The sequence below is a fragment of the Melanotaenia boesemani genome, chromosome 1 (genome assembly GCF_017639745.1).
Source record: "Melanotaenia boesemani isolate fMelBoe1 chromosome 1, fMelBoe1.pri, whole genome shotgun sequence".
Taxonomy (NCBI): domain Eukaryota; kingdom Metazoa; phylum Chordata; class Actinopteri; order Atheriniformes; family Melanotaeniidae; genus Melanotaenia; species Melanotaenia boesemani.
The window spans coordinates 37,949,710-37,967,909 of NC_055682.1; the positions used below are offsets into that span (position 1 = coordinate 37,949,710).

At 38.6% G+C, this 18,200-nt stretch overlaps 1 protein-coding gene and 1 long non-coding RNA gene across 2 annotated transcripts in view; one reads left to right on the top strand and one right to left on the bottom strand.

Moving 5' to 3' along the window:
* Positions 1-18,200, top strand: part of si:ch211-186j3.6 (neural-cadherin) — a 384,844-nt gene that overhangs the window by 172,387 nt on the left and 194,257 nt on the right. The window contains exons 8-11 of the mRNA XM_041985518.1: positions 6,596-6,768; positions 15,825-15,993; positions 16,421-16,591; positions 17,785-17,957. Coding sequence (XP_041841452.1) covers positions 6,596-6,768; positions 15,825-15,993; positions 16,421-16,591; positions 17,785-17,957 — 686 coding nt within the window. The remainder of the gene's footprint in view (positions 1-6,595; positions 6,769-15,824; positions 15,994-16,420; positions 16,592-17,784; positions 17,958-18,200) is intronic.
* On the bottom strand, positions 11,034-15,914 carry LOC121639917. The gene is made up of 3 exons (XR_006010265.1): positions 15,767-15,914; positions 13,866-13,908; positions 11,034-11,172 (listed from the first exon to the last, which is right to left on the bottom strand). It is a non-coding gene; the product is annotated as an uncharacterized LOC121639917 (long non-coding RNA).

The following is an 18,200-nucleotide window of genomic DNA, read 5'->3' on the forward strand; positions in this document are numbered from 1 at the left end:
ATGATTCTGTCCTTTATTGTGATCTGTCAAGGTACTATTTTGATCCTTCAGGTGTGTAAATTTCCTTTTTACTCACTGTAGGACTTCTTGTTTAAAGTAATAACACTTTGCAGAGGCAAAGAGCCTCAGACACTGACCCTGATGAAGACCTAGTTGGTTGCAACGTGTTGGTCTTTTTTTAACCTTTTTCTTATGTAAAAATAAAGACAATTTTTTATCTTAAGAAAGAAGTCCTACAGTGAGTAAAATCCAAACCAAAACTATATTTTTAATAACCACATTGGTCTGGTGAATAACAGTGTTAGTAGGCAGAGAAATCACTGTGCTTCAAACTAAAATGCCTTGGAAACCACTAAAAGAGTTGCTTGAAAATTTAGGCAGATAATCAAGGCCACAAAGGAATAGATTTAATCTACTTTGGTCCTGCTGGCACTGCACGTAGCTGTGAAAATATATTTATAGCAGGTAATTTGAACTATTAATTACTAGTATTTCATTTGAAATAGATACATACCAAACCCTTGGATACCAAACCCTTGGATGCTCTTTTTAGCACCTTTAAGGAAAATAAAAGACATACACACACACACACACAAATATATATATATATATATATATATATACATATATACATATATTATAGATTATTTTATCTTTTTTTTTTTTTTTTACCTAAAATTACAATGTCTTGAGACCCTATTTTACAATGCAACCTCTATCCGCTCCAGCTATGCACTGTACAATTTCCTCTTTGGGCTTGGATAATGAGAAATTCAGCAGAAACCTTCTGAGCTACTTTAATTTTCAAGTCCAAGAAAATTGCTATTTTTCTCTCTCTTTCTCTTTCTGTATTTTTATTCCAATTTTCCTTTTTTTTTTTTTTTTTGCATAATAAAGGTATTCATGTAGAAAGGTGAGAGGTTTGCCTTGAATACGTGCAGCTGAGGCAAGAATTGAATTTCAATTCAACTTCATAAATGCTAGCATGAAATAATTTCCCATAATTGAAAGTCTGATTAAAGTGTGAGCAGAAAGAATCACGTTTGTGTAAGTAGTTGATGTATCAAAGGACAAACACAGACACGTGCTCAAACCCTCAGAAATCTCACTATTTGGTGTTTTAACAATTCAAAAGTAAAAACGTGTTTGCAGTCAAATACTTATGACAGACGGAGGGAAAGTCGACCTTAATTTGTTAGTCTTGTTCTATTTTTCTCATTCAGAGTCTGAATTTCATCATCTAACCTTATTTATTTCGGTAAATATTTTTTATATCTCTGTGGCATAGCCTGTTTAAGGCTTATCCTACATAAACATGCTTAGTTTTATTGTGACTGTTGCATGCACATGTCCCCTTTTTTCTTTTAACCCTGTCCTGTCCAGCATCATGACATGCAGAACGGTGCTCTGTGTGTCAAATTGTGAAATTGTTCCGGACAGATTTGCTCTACCAAGCGAGTCAACATGTATAACCAGCTGCCCTTGATATTTTTGATCCTTTTTATCATTATTTTCCTTAAATTCTCATTTATTTTCTCTGCCGTTAACTGATATTAATCCCGAACCTGACAGGGAAACCAAAAGAAAAAAAAAGAGTGAAACCAAAGGTAAAGAGAAGATGGGTGAAGAGACAAAAGAACAGGAATAAAATGTGGAAAGGAAAACAGACAACAGTAGTTGCATTAACAGTATAAACTATTTCAATGCCAGGATAATGACTACATTAAGAAAATAGCTAAACACACACACACACACAAAAAAAAAAAGAAATAAAAAAAAAAAAAGAATACGCACAGACCAGAGAGATAGGCCAGAGACCCAAGGGCCCAGCAGGCCCTCAGAGTACAGAGCCCAGAAGAGCCGAAACAGGAAGACCTTTGTACCCACCCAGCCCACAGCAAAGGAACCCCCTATTTCCTTCTCACAAACAGCCAAGTACATAAATCAGATAAGTAGAGGGGTTTTCGGTGTGTCTGTCAAAGTTTCACATCAAATCAATTTAATTCAGCAAACAGCAGGAGGGCGTTTTTCTATATTAAATGCATTTAAATGGACTTCCTGTTGGGTGAAAGTTTAGAGGTCTGTGACCTGGGGCTGTGAGCATCTGCCTTAACTTCTACTCAAGCCTCAACTTTTAAACTTCCAGACTTTATTTTTCCATTATGTACCACAAGGGGCTTTTCCAGGTTGGTACATTAGCTGACCCACTAACAGCCACAGAGGAGAGAAATAGACCACATTGTACTAAAAGTTGAACACGGGTCTCTTGAGAATTTTGTGTACTGTCTTGGGCTTGAAAATAAAACACAAAAGTAAGGTACTGACTTACTTTGTGTTTGATCTTGTGTCAACTGAATGCCCAAAAGATTCAGTAGGAAATCTCCCTCTGAGCTGTTAAACAGGGAGTTAAAAGCATTTGGGTTTCCCATTCTGAGCCAACAGTGCATGTTAGTAATGTTCTCTGTGCAGAATTTTCTAAAATCTGGGTCAGCTTTGCAAGACAAACAACTAACAAAACCAAAATATATTACGCTGCATGACGCATGTAGCTGATTTGCCCTAAACCACAGAATCAGAACTTCCCTCACATGGGCAACACACTGTTGCTATTAGGGAAAATTAGGCTTTGAAGCAAAATAATTTATAGATACAAGCTTTTGCACAGTATTCTCCATTATCTGCTAACAGTGTTGCCCGTAGTCTGCCCTGAAAGTCAGCAAAACACTGCTTGACTTTCTTGGTACTACATAAGCATTTGCCGAATAGTCGCTGTCTATATTGTAGGAAGTGTGATTATACTGTGTGCGAACACAGCACTTGGCTGTCTTTTATACTGATGCATTTCAGTGTAGGTTAGTAGCTTTCTTCAGACAAGGGTTTCTTTCTCTTTTTACACTTTTTAAAGCTGTAAAACAAGGACTGCACCATCAATTTCTTTGGCTCTCTGTTTCTGTCTTTTAACCCTGTATAAGCACAAACATGCATTCATGTATGACTTCTGATGGAATTATGTTGACTTGCATTCATTTTTTGGACAAGCACATGCACAAATACTTATCCGTAAGCTGTAAAGCCATGGAGCCAGCATTTCTTGACAAACACCTCGCGGCAGACACCCCCTCCATGGCAGTCCTCCATCTCTTGTGCAACAACACACTGAGAGACAAACAGAAGGGACATACTGTGCGAGTGTGGGAAAAAAAAAATGATAAGCTTGCTTAGCTTTAACTTCAGCAGAGCAGACATGTTCCTCTGTTGTTCATCTTACCACCTCTTTTGATTATAATCCATATGTTTCAAGTAGGTGCTGTTGTGATCACACACACACCCACACACAAACACACACTGATATATGCAAAAATGGAATAAAAAAATAATAATCATGCATCTTCTGATTCTAATCTGCCTCATCAGTCCTGGGAAGCAGAGATAGAGGAATGAATAGTCCACATACATGCACATCTATGATAAATGCACATATGAAAGCAATTTCAGGGTCTCTTGTGAAACAGCAATCAAATGAGCACATGACACCAATAGCATCTGCCCCTGCCTCTGAAGATAAGGAGGATGTAATAAGTGTTTCCACACTTTTAGCCCACACACACACACTTTTACGCCAACACACAGAGACAAAGTAAACAGAGCACCAAATGATAAGATACATACCGAGTGGGGGAGAGTCATTCAAAACACTGAGTGGGATGGAGATGAGACGCCTACACCAGACTGAAAGACTCAGTTAGGACAAGAGAGGATAAAATGGAATGCTATAATGACAGCACTAAAAGAAATACCAATCAATTTAGTTTTCTTATGTTGTATAGTCGTTATTAATGACTGTGTATCTGAATGTTTCAGAGCTTAAAGCTCAAAATCAGGAAGCCATCGACAGCCAGAAGCTTCTTCTCGCATCATATTTGCAAAAGAAAGAATACCAACGTTTTCATCCGAACACAGATTACAGGGATTCTGCCAACTGTTTAACTTGGTTCTCGTTATGTTACCATGTTGACTATATTATGACTTCGCTTTATGAGGTTCATACTGCTAGTTTACCAAGAAGATTGTCATTCTCTCCCAACAGAGCTGGTATAATTACTAGTCTGTGAAATCCAAATTCAAATACAAACTTGTTTAGCCCCCCACCCCCCCCATTTCCAGAAGGATCTGCTACTGGCATTTGTAAGGAGCACCTTTTCATTCATTATTTTGTTTAAATATTTAAATTTCTTGTGTTTTTTTTTTTTAACATTGACAGTTGTCCATTTTAAAGTAAGACTACTGATATTTTCACTCCTCATAAAAAAATTGGAGATTTCCATAAAATTTCAAGTGAAATTTATGGAAAATGTGACCATTTAAATTCAATTCAGCTTCATTTGTACAGCACCAATTCACAACAAAGTAATCTCATGGACTTTGACATAATTAATTCAAGTCAATTCATTGTGATCCAATTAAAACAAAATGCATTAGTCCAGTTTATTATAACTGCTCATACGAGCCAATTCATATAATGTAATTGCCTACGATTCACTGCCCCATCCTGAGCATGCACGGGGAAGCGTGCATTATCACCCTTATGCTACACTGATATTGTTTCATGAATGTAGGCCACCTTAGTAGAATCATGTGAAGATAATTCCTTCATCTCAAACAAGTTATGAAAACAAAAAATGGATGCAAGTTGTCATTGAACCTGAACATTTAGTTGTCAGTTCATAGTTCAGATACCACTTTTGGACTTTTTGTGGTAAATCACCTTGTTAGAGAGTATGTTAGGCAATAAATACAAAAACATTGAACAGTTGTACATGTTTATTCAAAAGTTTAGATAAAGTCAAATTAAGTTCACCTTGTAAAGTTTATAGTGCATTTTAGTGTCATTCTGACATCATACAAACTGTTTTGGGAAGATTGTATCTACTTGAAATCCAGACTTCAGGAAGCAGCTTGAATTTTTAAAGAAAGGATGAGTTGTCCTGTTACATTTGGACCCCTCTCTTTTCAAATAAACTCGATGATGAGTACACCACATTTCCAAGCGGTCGTTTCAGTATAAATTCCCTCAAAATTTCAAATGAATTTTTAAGACTGGATGGTTCCCTTTGTTGAACTGAAAGAGTTCCTCAGTCCCATCGTGTCTATAGATTTCACATGGTGAAAAAGATTTTTTAAAAAACAAGATGGATACATTTTAAACCATTGCCCTGATGCACGACTGTCTTACAAGGTTGACTTTATTTTTCTGTTTTTAGGGGTTAAACTTTTCTTAATAGAGAACATGGTTTTCTGTAAAGAAGGCCATTGGTTTTTATGGGAAGAGTTTCTTTTTTTTTCATTTGGTATGGAGTGGCTTGTGGTGGTATGGTGGTTAGTGCTGTTGCCACCCTGGTCAAATCTCAGTCTGATTGTTCTCCCTGTGCATGTTTGGGGTTTTCTCTAGATGCCCAAGCTTCTTCTCACAGTCCAAACCCAGATATACCATGTAGTGAGTGTTAGCATGCATGTTTTTTTTTTTTTTCATTGTTGGCCTTGTGATACTCTGGTGATCTATCCTCAGTGTAGCTTTCCACTAGCCTGATAGCAGCCGGGAAAGACTCCAGCCTTATTGTGACCCTGAATTGGATTAAGACAGTATAGAAATTTGAAGGGTGGACGTTTGAATGAGTGAAGTGTTTGTCTGAGAAGCTCAGCCTTGGTAGCAGCCTTAGGTTGAGTGTGAGTTGGACCAGCTGTTAAAAGATATAAAAATAAAAAAAAGCTGTACCATTAAATAACTCAGAATTTTAGACACACATTTCATAAGTAAGATCCATGCCTTGTCTTTATGCATGCTTATTTATATTTCATACTCAAATGGCTCTCACAACTTTTTTTCTTTTTTATTTGTTGTGCATCACAAAAAAAAGAAAGAAGAAAGAAAGTCATGAAATGAGAAATGTTATTACCATCATCTTTACAGCAATCACTGAAGCAGTTACTGTGGTTAATATGGCTGCTCAAAATCAGTCTGCACATGCACCATTAACCCTCTTCAGACCACAAATTCTCATCTCTGCTGATTGGTACCATACCACAGGGCGTGATGCCATAACCCAGTGGACATGGCCATATCGATCTGGCTTTTGTCAAAGTCACTTGTGTCAGATCATGTTCTGGAAGACCAGCAGCAGTTGGTATATTTCAGTCCTTCTTGTTTTATTGTGATTATGTGTTGATGCCTTTTACTATTTCTAAATATCTGGAATGTCTTTGTTTTATGTAAAGCACTTTGAATTGTCCTGTACATGAAATGTGCTAAACAAATAAACTGCCTTGCCTTAAAGAGTAGTTTACTCGTGATTTGGTGACACATGTCTAAACAAATCATGACGTCCAGAACAGCAACAGAACTACAACAAACAATTTAAGGCATATTTGGGTATTTTGTAATAGTTTTCAGTTGTTTGTTTGTTTGTTTGTTTTTTATGCATGCATGACTTAGTATATTAATATCAGGGTGTACAGGTTAAACACACTACCACTAAATCTTACAGGTGTTATATGAACAACAGCTGACAGGTTGTGTCATTGTTATGCTTGGCTGCAGGTTTGATCCGGCTGCGCTCTAGCCCACCACCTCGCCTCCAGGGCGTTGAATATGTCCTTAATGTTACCGCCACTGATGACAATGCCTCAGGCGGCCCTCAGGCGATGTCATCCACGGCTCAGGTCATAGTTGGCGTGGACGATGTGAACAACAACAAGCCTGTGTTTGAGAAGGTGAGTTGTCCAGGAAAACACTGTATGCATGCTAATAATCTGCCTGTATGTGACAAGGTGTTTAACACCTGTTTTCCTTGTGGCTATGCAATCTGGTTTTTTCCCTTCTTTTACTTCTTTTAATGTATCACAACCTCAGTCTCTCTGAGGTTTCTTTCCTCCATATCTTCCCCATGTAGCTCTCCTCCATCATTTCTCTGTAGCAGTCTTTGTCTTCTATCTCCTCTATTCATTAGCCTCTATCTCTCCTCTCTGGAGGAGCGATTAGTGAGTTTGACCCTCATCTCTGTTTCGCATCTCACTCCTATATCATCTTGGTCTTTTAATTAAGGCTTTAAGGGATGTGAAAGAAATCCCGACCGACCTACTCTAGAGGAGCTACATCTCCACCTGCTTTTTTTCTTGCAGTGTTTCAGTTTTAAATTAGGTGACTTTTCAGGCCCTTGAGGTATGGATAGCCAAGCTAAGGAGGGGGGTGTTGATCAGTAAAGCCAACTCACTTTTTCATGAGGGAGAAAATAAAAATAATGAAACAACTGTTTTCTTTTCAGATACACTTCTTTGTAGGGAGAAAGAGGGGGACTAGATTATTTGAAGTAAGAAGGAAAAACAATTAGAGGAATTAATTTATGCAACAAATATTTTTTTTAGTTTACTTTATGTGCTTATACACACACACACACACATATATATATATATATGTGTATGTATATAAGCACATAAAGTATACAAAAAAAAAAATATATATATATATATGTGTGTGTAACTAATTTGTGTAATTAATTGCTTTAGAATTTTTATCGCATCAATGAATGTAAGATGGAGATGGAGAAAGTGAGTTGACTGGCTCTATGCATGGATTTGAGGGCATCAAACTCTTGGGAGATAAGGATGCTTTAACACACACACTTTACTGGTGAGAGGGTTCAACACCATTACTGCACCATCTGCACAGCGTGGCAGCCTCCTCCTCTCCTATTGTGAATCACGTCGGCTGTTGGTGATCAGCTGATCGGCTTTTTTGTCGCTAGCATCGTCTCTCTTGTTGCGTTTGTTTATCGTTCAACTTAGAAAGAGGAAACTAGCGGTTCGCTGTTCACACTGGCACATATTTATCCAAAAGTATTGTTCTTGGAAATGCTAGCTAAAGTAGGCAACATTTATCAGTCTCATCTCAATCAGATCCATGTCATTGTCATGGAAACAAGGGGACGTCTTCACTAAATCATTGGTGCTGTGCAGATGTTGGAGACACAGGCCTCATCATTTAGGAGGCATTAATGTAGTGAGAGAAATTATAAACAGGTTCTGAAATACAAATCGGGGAGCTCTCCTCTCTAATAATGTAGCTGACAGGTGGTGAAAAGGATAGAAAAGCTTAGATGGGGGCCAGGCAGAGGCACTGACCAGGAAAAGGTTGGCACAAATGAGACCTTCTTTTAGGTCTAGATTTTATGCAATATTGAACCAATTCTTAGAACTAAGGTGATCATCTAATGTAAACAAAAGCAAAGAAAACCCAAGTAAGCATTGGTTTGCTCTTTCTATTGATACATGTTAAAAACAGGCAGATTTCAGGCATAGTCACTCATGGTGATTAATCATGATTAATAATTGGTAAGCTGTGATTAATCTGATTAAAAATTGTAATCACTTGACGGCCCCTAATAAATATAGATATGTATATACACACAGACACACACACACACACAGGTGCTCATCTTTTATTAGAATGTCATGAAAAAGTTGGTTTGTTTCAGTAATTCCCTTTAAAGTGAAACTTGTATAATGTAGACATTCATTCCTCACAGACTGACATATTTCAAATGTTTATTTCTCTTCATTTTGATGATTATAACTGACAACTAATGAAAATCCCAAATTTGATATCCCAGATAATTAGAATATTACTTAAGTCCGATACAAAAAAAGGATTTCTAGAAATGTTGGCCAACTGAAAAGTATGAACATAAAAAGTATGAGCATGTACAGCACTCAATACTAATGCCTGAATTACTGCAGCAGTGCGGCGTGGCATGGAGTCCATCAGTCTGTGGCACTGCTCAGGTGTTATGAGAGCCAAGGTTGCTCTGATAGCTGCCTTCAGCTCTTCTGCATTGTTGGGTCTGGCTTATCGCCTCTTCCTCTTCACAATACCCCATAGATTTTCTACGGGGTTAAGATCAGGCGAGTTTGCTGGCTGTCATGCCTGCTCCACCTCCACTAGTGCACTCATCTTTCCCTGCCTACTGATCACCAGTTCTGACTACAATACCCATGATTCCTCTGCTTCTGCCACCTTGAATTCCACCTGTGCTCAGTCATCATCAGTCTCATGAGTAACACCTGTAAACCCTGCTACTCAAACCTTCAGTTCACACTAGTCATTGTGTAGTTTTGTTTCCATATTCCTGTACTGGTTTACTCTGACTACGCTGGATTAAAACTACTTAAACTGCTTCCTGCGTTTGTGTCCGCCTTTCCACCGGTCCGGGCTTACACTGGCCAATTAAGAACAGGGATACCATTGACCTGAAACCAGGTACTGGTAGCTTTGGCACTGTGTGCAGGTACCAAGTGCTGTTGGAAAATGAAATCTGCATCTCCATAAAGTTGTTTAGCGGCAGGAAGCATGAAGTGCTCTAAAACTTCCTGGTAGATGGCTACGTTGACCATGGACCTAAGAAAACACAGCGGACCAACACTAGCAGATGACATGGCACCGCAAACCATCACTGACTGTGGAAACTTTACACTCCACCTCAAGCAAAGTAGATTCTGTGCCGCTCCTCTCTTACTCCGGACTCTGGGACCTTGATATCCAAAAGATATCCAACATTTCCTTTCATCAGAGAACATAACTTTGGACCACTCAGCAGCAGTCCAGTCCTTTTTGTCTTTAGCCCAGGTGAGACACTTCTGACGCTGTCTCTTGTTTAAGAGTGGCTTGACACAAGGAATGTGACAGCTGAAACCCACTGCCTCCAGCTGCAGTCCACTCTTTGTGAATCTCCTCCAGATTTTTAAATGGGTTTCGTTTCACAATCCCAGGGTGCGGTTATCCCTATTGCTTGTACACTTTTTTCTACCAAAACTTTTCCTTCCCTTGCCTCTCTATTAGTGTGCTTGGACACAGAGCTCTATGAACAGCCAGGCTTTTTAGCAATGACCCTTTGTGTCTTGCCCTCTTTGTGCAAGGTTCTCAATGGTCGCCTTTTGGACAGCTGTCAGGTCAGCAGTCTTCCCCATGATTGTGTAGCCGACAAAACTAGACTGAGAGACCATTAGAGGCCTTTGGAGGTGTTTTGAGTTAATTAGCTGATTAGAGTGGGGCACCAGGTGTCTTCAAAATTGAAGCCTTCCACAATATTCTAATTTTCTGATATTCAGTTCGGGATTTTCATTAGTTGTCAGTTATAATCATCAAAATTAAAAGAAATAAACATTTGAAATATGTCAGTCTGTGAGGAATGAATGTCTACATTATACAAGTTTCACTTTCTGAATGGATTAACTGAAATAAATAAATTTTTTCATAATATTCTAATTTTATGATGACCACCTGTGTAATAATAATAATAATACATTTTATTTGTTGCCGCCTTTCTTGACACTCAAGGTCACCTTACAGGATAAAATACAAGAGTAAAACAAATGTGTGTGTGTTTTAGGCTTAGATGTCAGATTTGCTCTTGGAAACCCAGATGTTGGAGAGATGGGGAGAAGGAGATGCATCCATACGATGCATACAAGACATTTTGAAAGGCAAAAAAACAGAATTATGGCTTATTTAAAGAACAAATGCTATAGGCTGATTGACTGAGAAAATAGGCAAAAAAAATGAAGGAGAATGTGGGAAATTAGACAGCGTACAGATGCGGGAATGGTTTAAATTCATCATGGATGAATGGAGGCAATGAAAGAATCTTCTTTCGACTTTAGCAAAAGTGAAAGAGGAAAATCTGAGACTGCTGCTGAGTTTTAATTTCTTAGTAAAGACATCCCAAGTTAGTTGATGTGTCTTCTGTCGCCCAAAGCAGAACACTCAAGAAGACAGGCACCTTTATCTTGTTTTGATGCCAAACCTTATATCCTCTCAGGAACTTATGGGAAGATCAGTAGACCAAGTCAGAGAGCAAGAGACACACAGAGAGGTGGTGATGCAGAGCAGCAAGATCTCTAAGATAAAGCAGGTTCCTGAATTTCCCAGTGGCAGTCTGACTACAGAAACATGGACACTGATCATATTTGTTTTCAACCTTAAGTCTTGAGGAGAAAGCTCTTAAGAGGAGCTTACCAAACACTGTTGGTAAGCGCTGGAGCGTTGCAGGAGCCGAGGCTGTGAAGAGGTTGAAGAGGGCTGCAAAGCTGTATTTGATCTCAGAATACCCACATCCCTGCACTCTGAAACCACACATGAAGTCAATAGATGGTTTAGAATAAAGAGGACAGACCTGTGGCTTTCTGCTGCTCTTCAGGTGAGAAAGTGATGAATCTTCACAGAGTCACGGGGCTGAGGGAGATCTGATGTCGACAGGCCAAAACTTGAATCACTGATGATGCATCTTATGCTGGGTACACACATAAGGATTTTCTAAATCTGAAGAGATTTTTTTTTCTGTGAGAGACCCCACACGAAGATAAAAAAACAAAGTTTAACAGTTTTGATCGTTGTTGTGCTCCGATAATCTCAGCACACATAAAGATTCTGTCCCGCAACCGATCTAGAATCTAGACCGCCGAGCAAGAAATCTTGAGTGATCAAACGTGATCTAACAAAAACGAAGAAGAACCATGGCAGCAACCGGAAAACACAACACCCAGCATGCAGAGTGCATGGTAAAGTAATGACAGTGGTCTTGCGACTATTGTTAACAGAAAAATCTAGAACTGAAAAAAATAATAGACTGCAGACAGCGTGAACACGAATTTTATATCCTTCCCTGCTCTCATGTCAGCTCACTCTCTGATTGGCTACAGTCTGTTCCACAACACAATCCACAGAGTACACCTCAGATCGGCTTTCTGCACACACATTAAGAATTTTGGTCATACATATTGAACATGTTTAATACTTTTGATTGTACGACCCATTTCGGAGCCGATTGTTGGGATAGTTGGGCGTTTGCCACCTTTGGTAGGGAATGGGGAAGATCAGGACAAAAACAGCCTGATAATCTTTAGTGCCCCACTTAAACATGTCCACAGATTAAAATTAACTTTCCAGTTGCCATAAAGTATGATTCCATAGCGTTCAGTTCAGTTTACTTTATATGTATTTCTAGTAGTAAAGAACACAGACTGTACACACGTGGACAAAATTGTTGGTCCCCTTCGGTTAATGAAAGAAGAACTCACAATGGTCGCAGAAATAACTTGAATCTGACAAAAGTAAAAATAAATAAAAAGTAATAAGTAATAATAAGTAAAAAAAAAAAAAATAATGAAATTTAACCAATGAAAGTCAGACATTGCTTTTCAGCCATGCTTCAACAGAATTATTTTAAAAAACAAACTCATGAAACAGGCCTGGACAAAAATGATGTTACCCTTAATATTTTGTTGCACAACTTTTTGAGGCAATCACTGCAATCAAACTATTCCTGTAACTGTAAATGAGACTTCTGCACCTCTCAGCAGGTATTTTGGCCAAATCCTCATAAGCAAACTGCTCCAGTTGTCTCAGGTTTGAAGGGAGCCTTTTCCAGACTTTATGTTTCAGCTCCTTCCAGAGATGCTCAATAGGATTTAGGTCAGAGCTCATAGAAGGCCGCTTTAAAATAGTCCAGTGTTTTCCTCTTGGCCATTCTTGGTGTTTTTAGCTGTGTTTTGGGTCATTGTCCTGTTGCAACACCTGCGACTGAGACCAAGCTTCCTGACCCTGGCCAGCACATTTCTCTCTAGAATCCCTTGATAGTCTTGAGATTTCATTGTACCTGCACAGATTTAAGACACCCTGTACCAGATGCAGCAAAGCAGCCCAGAACATAACAGAGTCTCCTCCATATTTCACAGTAGGGACGGTGTTCTTTTCTTGATATGCTTCATTTTTCTGTCTGTAAACATAGAGCTGATGTGCCTTGGCAAAAAGTTCCATTTTTGTCTCATCTGTCCATAGGACATTTTCCCAGAAGCTTTGTGCTTCTCGTATTAGCCGTCTCTTTGATTTGTCATCAATTTTCCTCCTGCAGCCACGTCCAGGGAGGTTGGCTACAATCCCATGGATCTTAAATTTCTGAATAATATGTGCAACTGTAGTCACAGGAACATCAAGCTGCTTGAAAATGGTCTGATAGCCCTTACCTTTAACATGCTTGTCTATAATTTTCTTTCTAATCTCCTGAGACAACTCTTTCCTTTGCTTCCTCTGGTCCATGTTGAGTGTGGTACACAGCATGTCACCAAACAGCACAGTGACTACCTGTAGCCTGTATATAGGCCCACTGACTGGTTACAAGATTGTAGACACCTGTGATGCTAATTAGTGGACACACCTTGGATTAACATGTCCCTTTGGTCACATTATTTTCAGTCTTTTCTAGGGGTCCCATCATTTTTGTCCAGGCCTGTTTAATGAGTTTATTTTTTTAAATAATACGGTTGAAGCATGGTTGAAAAGCAATGTCCTACTTTCATTGGTTAAATTTCATAGAATTTTTATTTATTTTTACTTTTGTCAGATTCAAGTTATTTCTGTGACCATTGTGAGTTTTTCTTTTATTAACTGAAGGGTATCAACAATTTTGTCCATGTGTGTAGGTAGTGAATACAGGATCTGCCAACAACAAAGCCACAAAATACATAAAAACATGAAGATGATTAAACATCCAGTCAGCTGAGTCAGTTTGCTGAACTCTTCACCTCCTCACTTTCCTGGAGCTTTCAAGGTGGTCTCCTCCCCTCCCCACCCATCTCCTCTTCATTTAGATGAAGCAAACTGATACCAGAACTTCTCACAGCATCTTTTTCTTTCTAAACTTATGTTGGTTATAAATTGAACCATCTGCTTTTTATAATGTTTGAATGATTAGTTTCATATTTACCATCCATTTCTAACACATAACACCCCCCTTTGACCCTTAAGGTTAATTACACACCTGAATCAAGGCCTGGACATCTTCAGCTAACTTTCTTTTTAACCTGTAAGAAACATCAGGAAATATTTAGTTCATGGAAGCTATAAAGATGCAAGAAGTAAATCTAACAGGATAAGATTTAGAAAAATAGATGTCAAAGTAAGGCATCAGCACTATAGAGGGACTGTCTGCCCCTTTCCCCATTTCTTCCGCACATCAAACTGCAGTGACAGATATATATGGATAAAGAATTGATTCAGGAAAAAAGATGAGCGACTGAAATAAAAGCATTGTTGAAATCAGGTTAATAAAACTTTACTATACAAGCCTGAAAATTTCAGCTGTTAATATAACCTCTCAGAAATAAAACATGGAAACATTTCTTTACCCCAACAACAAAGGGAACTGAATAATTCTTTTACATAAAGCTGTAAGGATCAACTGTTGTGAATCGGAAGCTGATAAGTGTTAAAGAAATATCTACACTAGTACATGAACCCCTAGACAGATCAATGATTAATTTCTTTAACAAAGAAAAAACAATCTCACCAACAAAAGTTCTTTTGCTCTGATGTGGTTTATAATGCCCCAAAAAACCAAAGACCTGGAAATTATTTGGATTTCATGAAGAAAAGAGGGAAACGTTGGACTCTGCCTCTCTGAAATGCTCTTTTTATTCCCAAAAATGTTACTGACCTGATGTCAGTTCACCAAATAAGTTGTCAAATGCTCCTCCAGTAGTTTGTGTTTTGTGCCAGTTACTTTTCCAGCCTGTTGTTGCCCCTGTTCCATTTTTTAAAGATGTGTTGCTGCCATCAGATTCACAATCAGCTCATATTTTCTATGAAATGATTAAATGTCTCAGTTTCAACATTTGATACGTTGGTTACTTTCTATTGGGAATAAAATATGGGATGATGAGATTTGTAAATCGTTCTATCAAGCATTCTACTTTTGTTTACATTTTACACAGCATCCTGATGCTGTGTAACAGAATGAATACAGATGCTGTATAACAAGACACAATAGCAAGATCCATAATCAGAGCTTTGTCTGGGCATTTTTACTTTAAATCTGCAGAATACTTACTACATCATCCGAAAGTTGAGGTCTTTCAGACAATGTGGGGCTTTGCAGTTACTTTGTGTGTGTTTTGAGTAACTGATAAAATGACCTAGTGCAAACTACAAGGTCAAATTAGCCAGGAGCGAACTGAAGTTTGCCAGGGGCTAACTTCTAGCTAGTTCCTGCTCACTCAGCTAGAGCAAATGGCTGCTGTCCACCGGGATGTGTGCCTATGCTGAGAGCACAAGTTCTCTACTCACTTTTACTTTTACTTCTATTCCTCCACTGCCTTTTCACTTTTCATCCATAGAAACCTGGATTAACTTAAGATTCTTTTGAGTAGTTTGAGAGGCTGTCCGCTTGTATCATGCTGCAAAAAAACTGTGTTTGAGTTGATTTACTTCACCTGATATCACACATCCTGCAATATGAAAACTGGACTTGCCCACATTGTTGTGTTCATGCTGGAACAATTCATCTTGAAGCGGTTAAGAACCATGACTGTTCAAAGGTAATCAGATATATTCAGTGCTTAAAAATAAGGATTTCATGTTAACCAAAGTACAGGAGACACAGTGAGGACATCCAACCATCCTCTGATGGGTCTAGAGATAGACTCCAAATCCATACCACCATTCAAAAGAAGCTGAACAAAAGTACACACATGAAATGATGCAAAATTCACATTCTTTGTACATTTTCTCATTATATTCTTTTATGCATTTTTGTTCTACCAGCAGGAAAAAATGCCTTTAATCCTAAATCTGCCCTTTCAACATAAATAACACTTTACATCCCACACACTTCTGCTCTCTGCTGATAAAATGGAGTATTGATCTGAGATTGTCCTTACTTACACTGCCACGGTCTACTTTTCCTGCCATTTGTTCTCTCCACTGCTCCCATCTTCCTCAGTGTCAGCAGTACCGAGAGAGCACATCAGTTCTGGAAAACCAGCCAGCGGGGACGTTCGTTCTGCAAGTTCATGCTGTGGATGCAGACGAGGGCTCCAACGGCAGGGTCACATATGGCTTCATGCACAAAGACTCCACTGTACCTGCATTCAGTATCCACCCAGATACTGGTACTAAGACTCAAAACACGAAAACACGACACATACTTTAAACCCAGTAGATTCTTGTAAAGGCTTATTTGTTTTTTCAGAGTAGCTGCCATGTTTGACAAGGTTGGCTGAGTGCCTGCAAGTTAACAAGTTAATGTTTATATTATGGTGTTGTTTTTTGAGAATGAAATGAGCAGTCACTTGGTTAATATGGCTATGATAAATGATAATAATTTAAGGGCTGGGGCTGGGATTTATAGTAGATGCATCTTAAGATTAATTGGATTTCTTCTGATTGACCTTCACACAGTTGAAACTTTTAACATGTTGCTCTCTTTTACATATTTTAGACACAATTCTACCTTACTTACCAAGCTTTCTGATACAAAGAAAAGGTAAATAAAAGCCAAAGTCCAAAAGTTGTGAATTTATTATCATGGTCTCCCAGGAATAATTGTGACAGCCAGGAAGTTTGACCGTGAACGCCAACGTGAGTATGCAGTGACAGTGACTGCCACCGACCAGGCAGCTGACCCGCTGATCGGCATTTGTCAGCTCAACATTCTCATCTTGGACCAGAATGACAACAGTCCCAAGTTTGAGAACATCAGATATGAGTGTAAGTACATGTATAAAATATAGTTGTGCTACTTGATCTTAGTGCTGCTTTTGATACAGTGGACCACCAGATTTTATTAGACAGACTAACGGTGAGGCCTCGTTTCATCATTTTGGTCCTCAGCTGTGGAACAGCCTGCCAGAGAGCCTCAGGGCTGCAGAGACTGTTGATGTTTTTAAGAAGAGGCTCAAGACCTTCCTTTTTAGTTTAGCCTTCTGATTTGACTTTATTCATTTTCTGTTATTTATCTCACCTTATCTTATCTTATCTGTCTCATTTATCTATTTTATTTTATTATATTTTATTATAGCTTCTTAACTGTTTCCCTATTTTATCGTTGTTTTAATCATCAATCAATCAACCTCGTTTCATCATTTTGGTCCTCAACTGTGGAACAGCCTGCCAGAGAGCCTCAGGGCTGCAGAGACTGTTGATGTAGCTTCTTAACTGTTTCCCTATTTTATCGTTGTTTTAACTGTTTTAACATTTTTAACTCCAGTGTTTCTTTATGGAGATCCTAAACTCTGGGAGTCAAGCCTGCTTGGTCCGCCCTCTGCAAACATGACTTGACTGGCTCCTGGTGTGAATGGGTCCCCAAAAATGCCGTTTCCTCACAGCAGCGCCAAGCCAGAGACAGATATTAGGAGTTTGTGTGTGTGTGTGTGTGTGTGGATGGGTGAGGGGGGGTGGGTGGGAGGTGTTTAATCTGTCACATAACTGGGTGTGTAAATGGCTTATTGTTTTTGTTCTGTGATTTTCTTTTTTCATTTTAATATGCATTCATTTATACTATGTAAAGCACTTTGTGTTGCCTTTGCATGAAAAGCGCTTTATAAATAAAATTTGATTTGATTTGATTTGATTTGTCTGAGACTGAAAGACCTCAACTTCTTTATCACAGAATGAATACAAGGAAATTATTTTAATTATATTGACGACAAAAACTGACATAAATTTGCAAACAATATGTTGAAGAGCTTCTGTCCACATTTATTTTAAACCAAACAAATCTGGTGTTGCATTTTGTGAACTGATCTTGAAAATTTTATTGTCATTTGATCAATCAGTGTGTTTTCCTGTAAGATTTTATGCTGCATACAAGCAGCTAATTGTACTATAATCAAAAAGGAAAATAAATAAAAGGTCTCAGAACCATTGAAGCATTAAACAAATAACTACTTGTTCTTCCACAGACTTCCTTCGTGAGGACACCATGATCGGCACCAGTTTCTTGCGGGTGGCAGCTCATGATGACGACTTTGGTACCAACGCTGCCATTGCATACACCATGTCTGGTGAACAGCCAGAGTATCTGAGGGTCAATCCTCTGACGGGTTGGGTGTTTGTCAACCAACCCATCTCACAGGTACACGCATACTGTGTCCAGTTCATACATTCTTTCTTTAATTTATTATGCTCATAAAACTAATGACAAAAACAACAAAAGCCACTCATACAAACAAATTAAAGAAATCCATGACTGAAAGAGCGTAGGCTAAAGCTAATACACCTACACTCTGTTACATACAAAATATCAAAATATCATACAAAATACAATGGGAGTGGTGGTGGTGGTGGGGCACGTCAGGTGGCTGTCACGGGTGGCCTG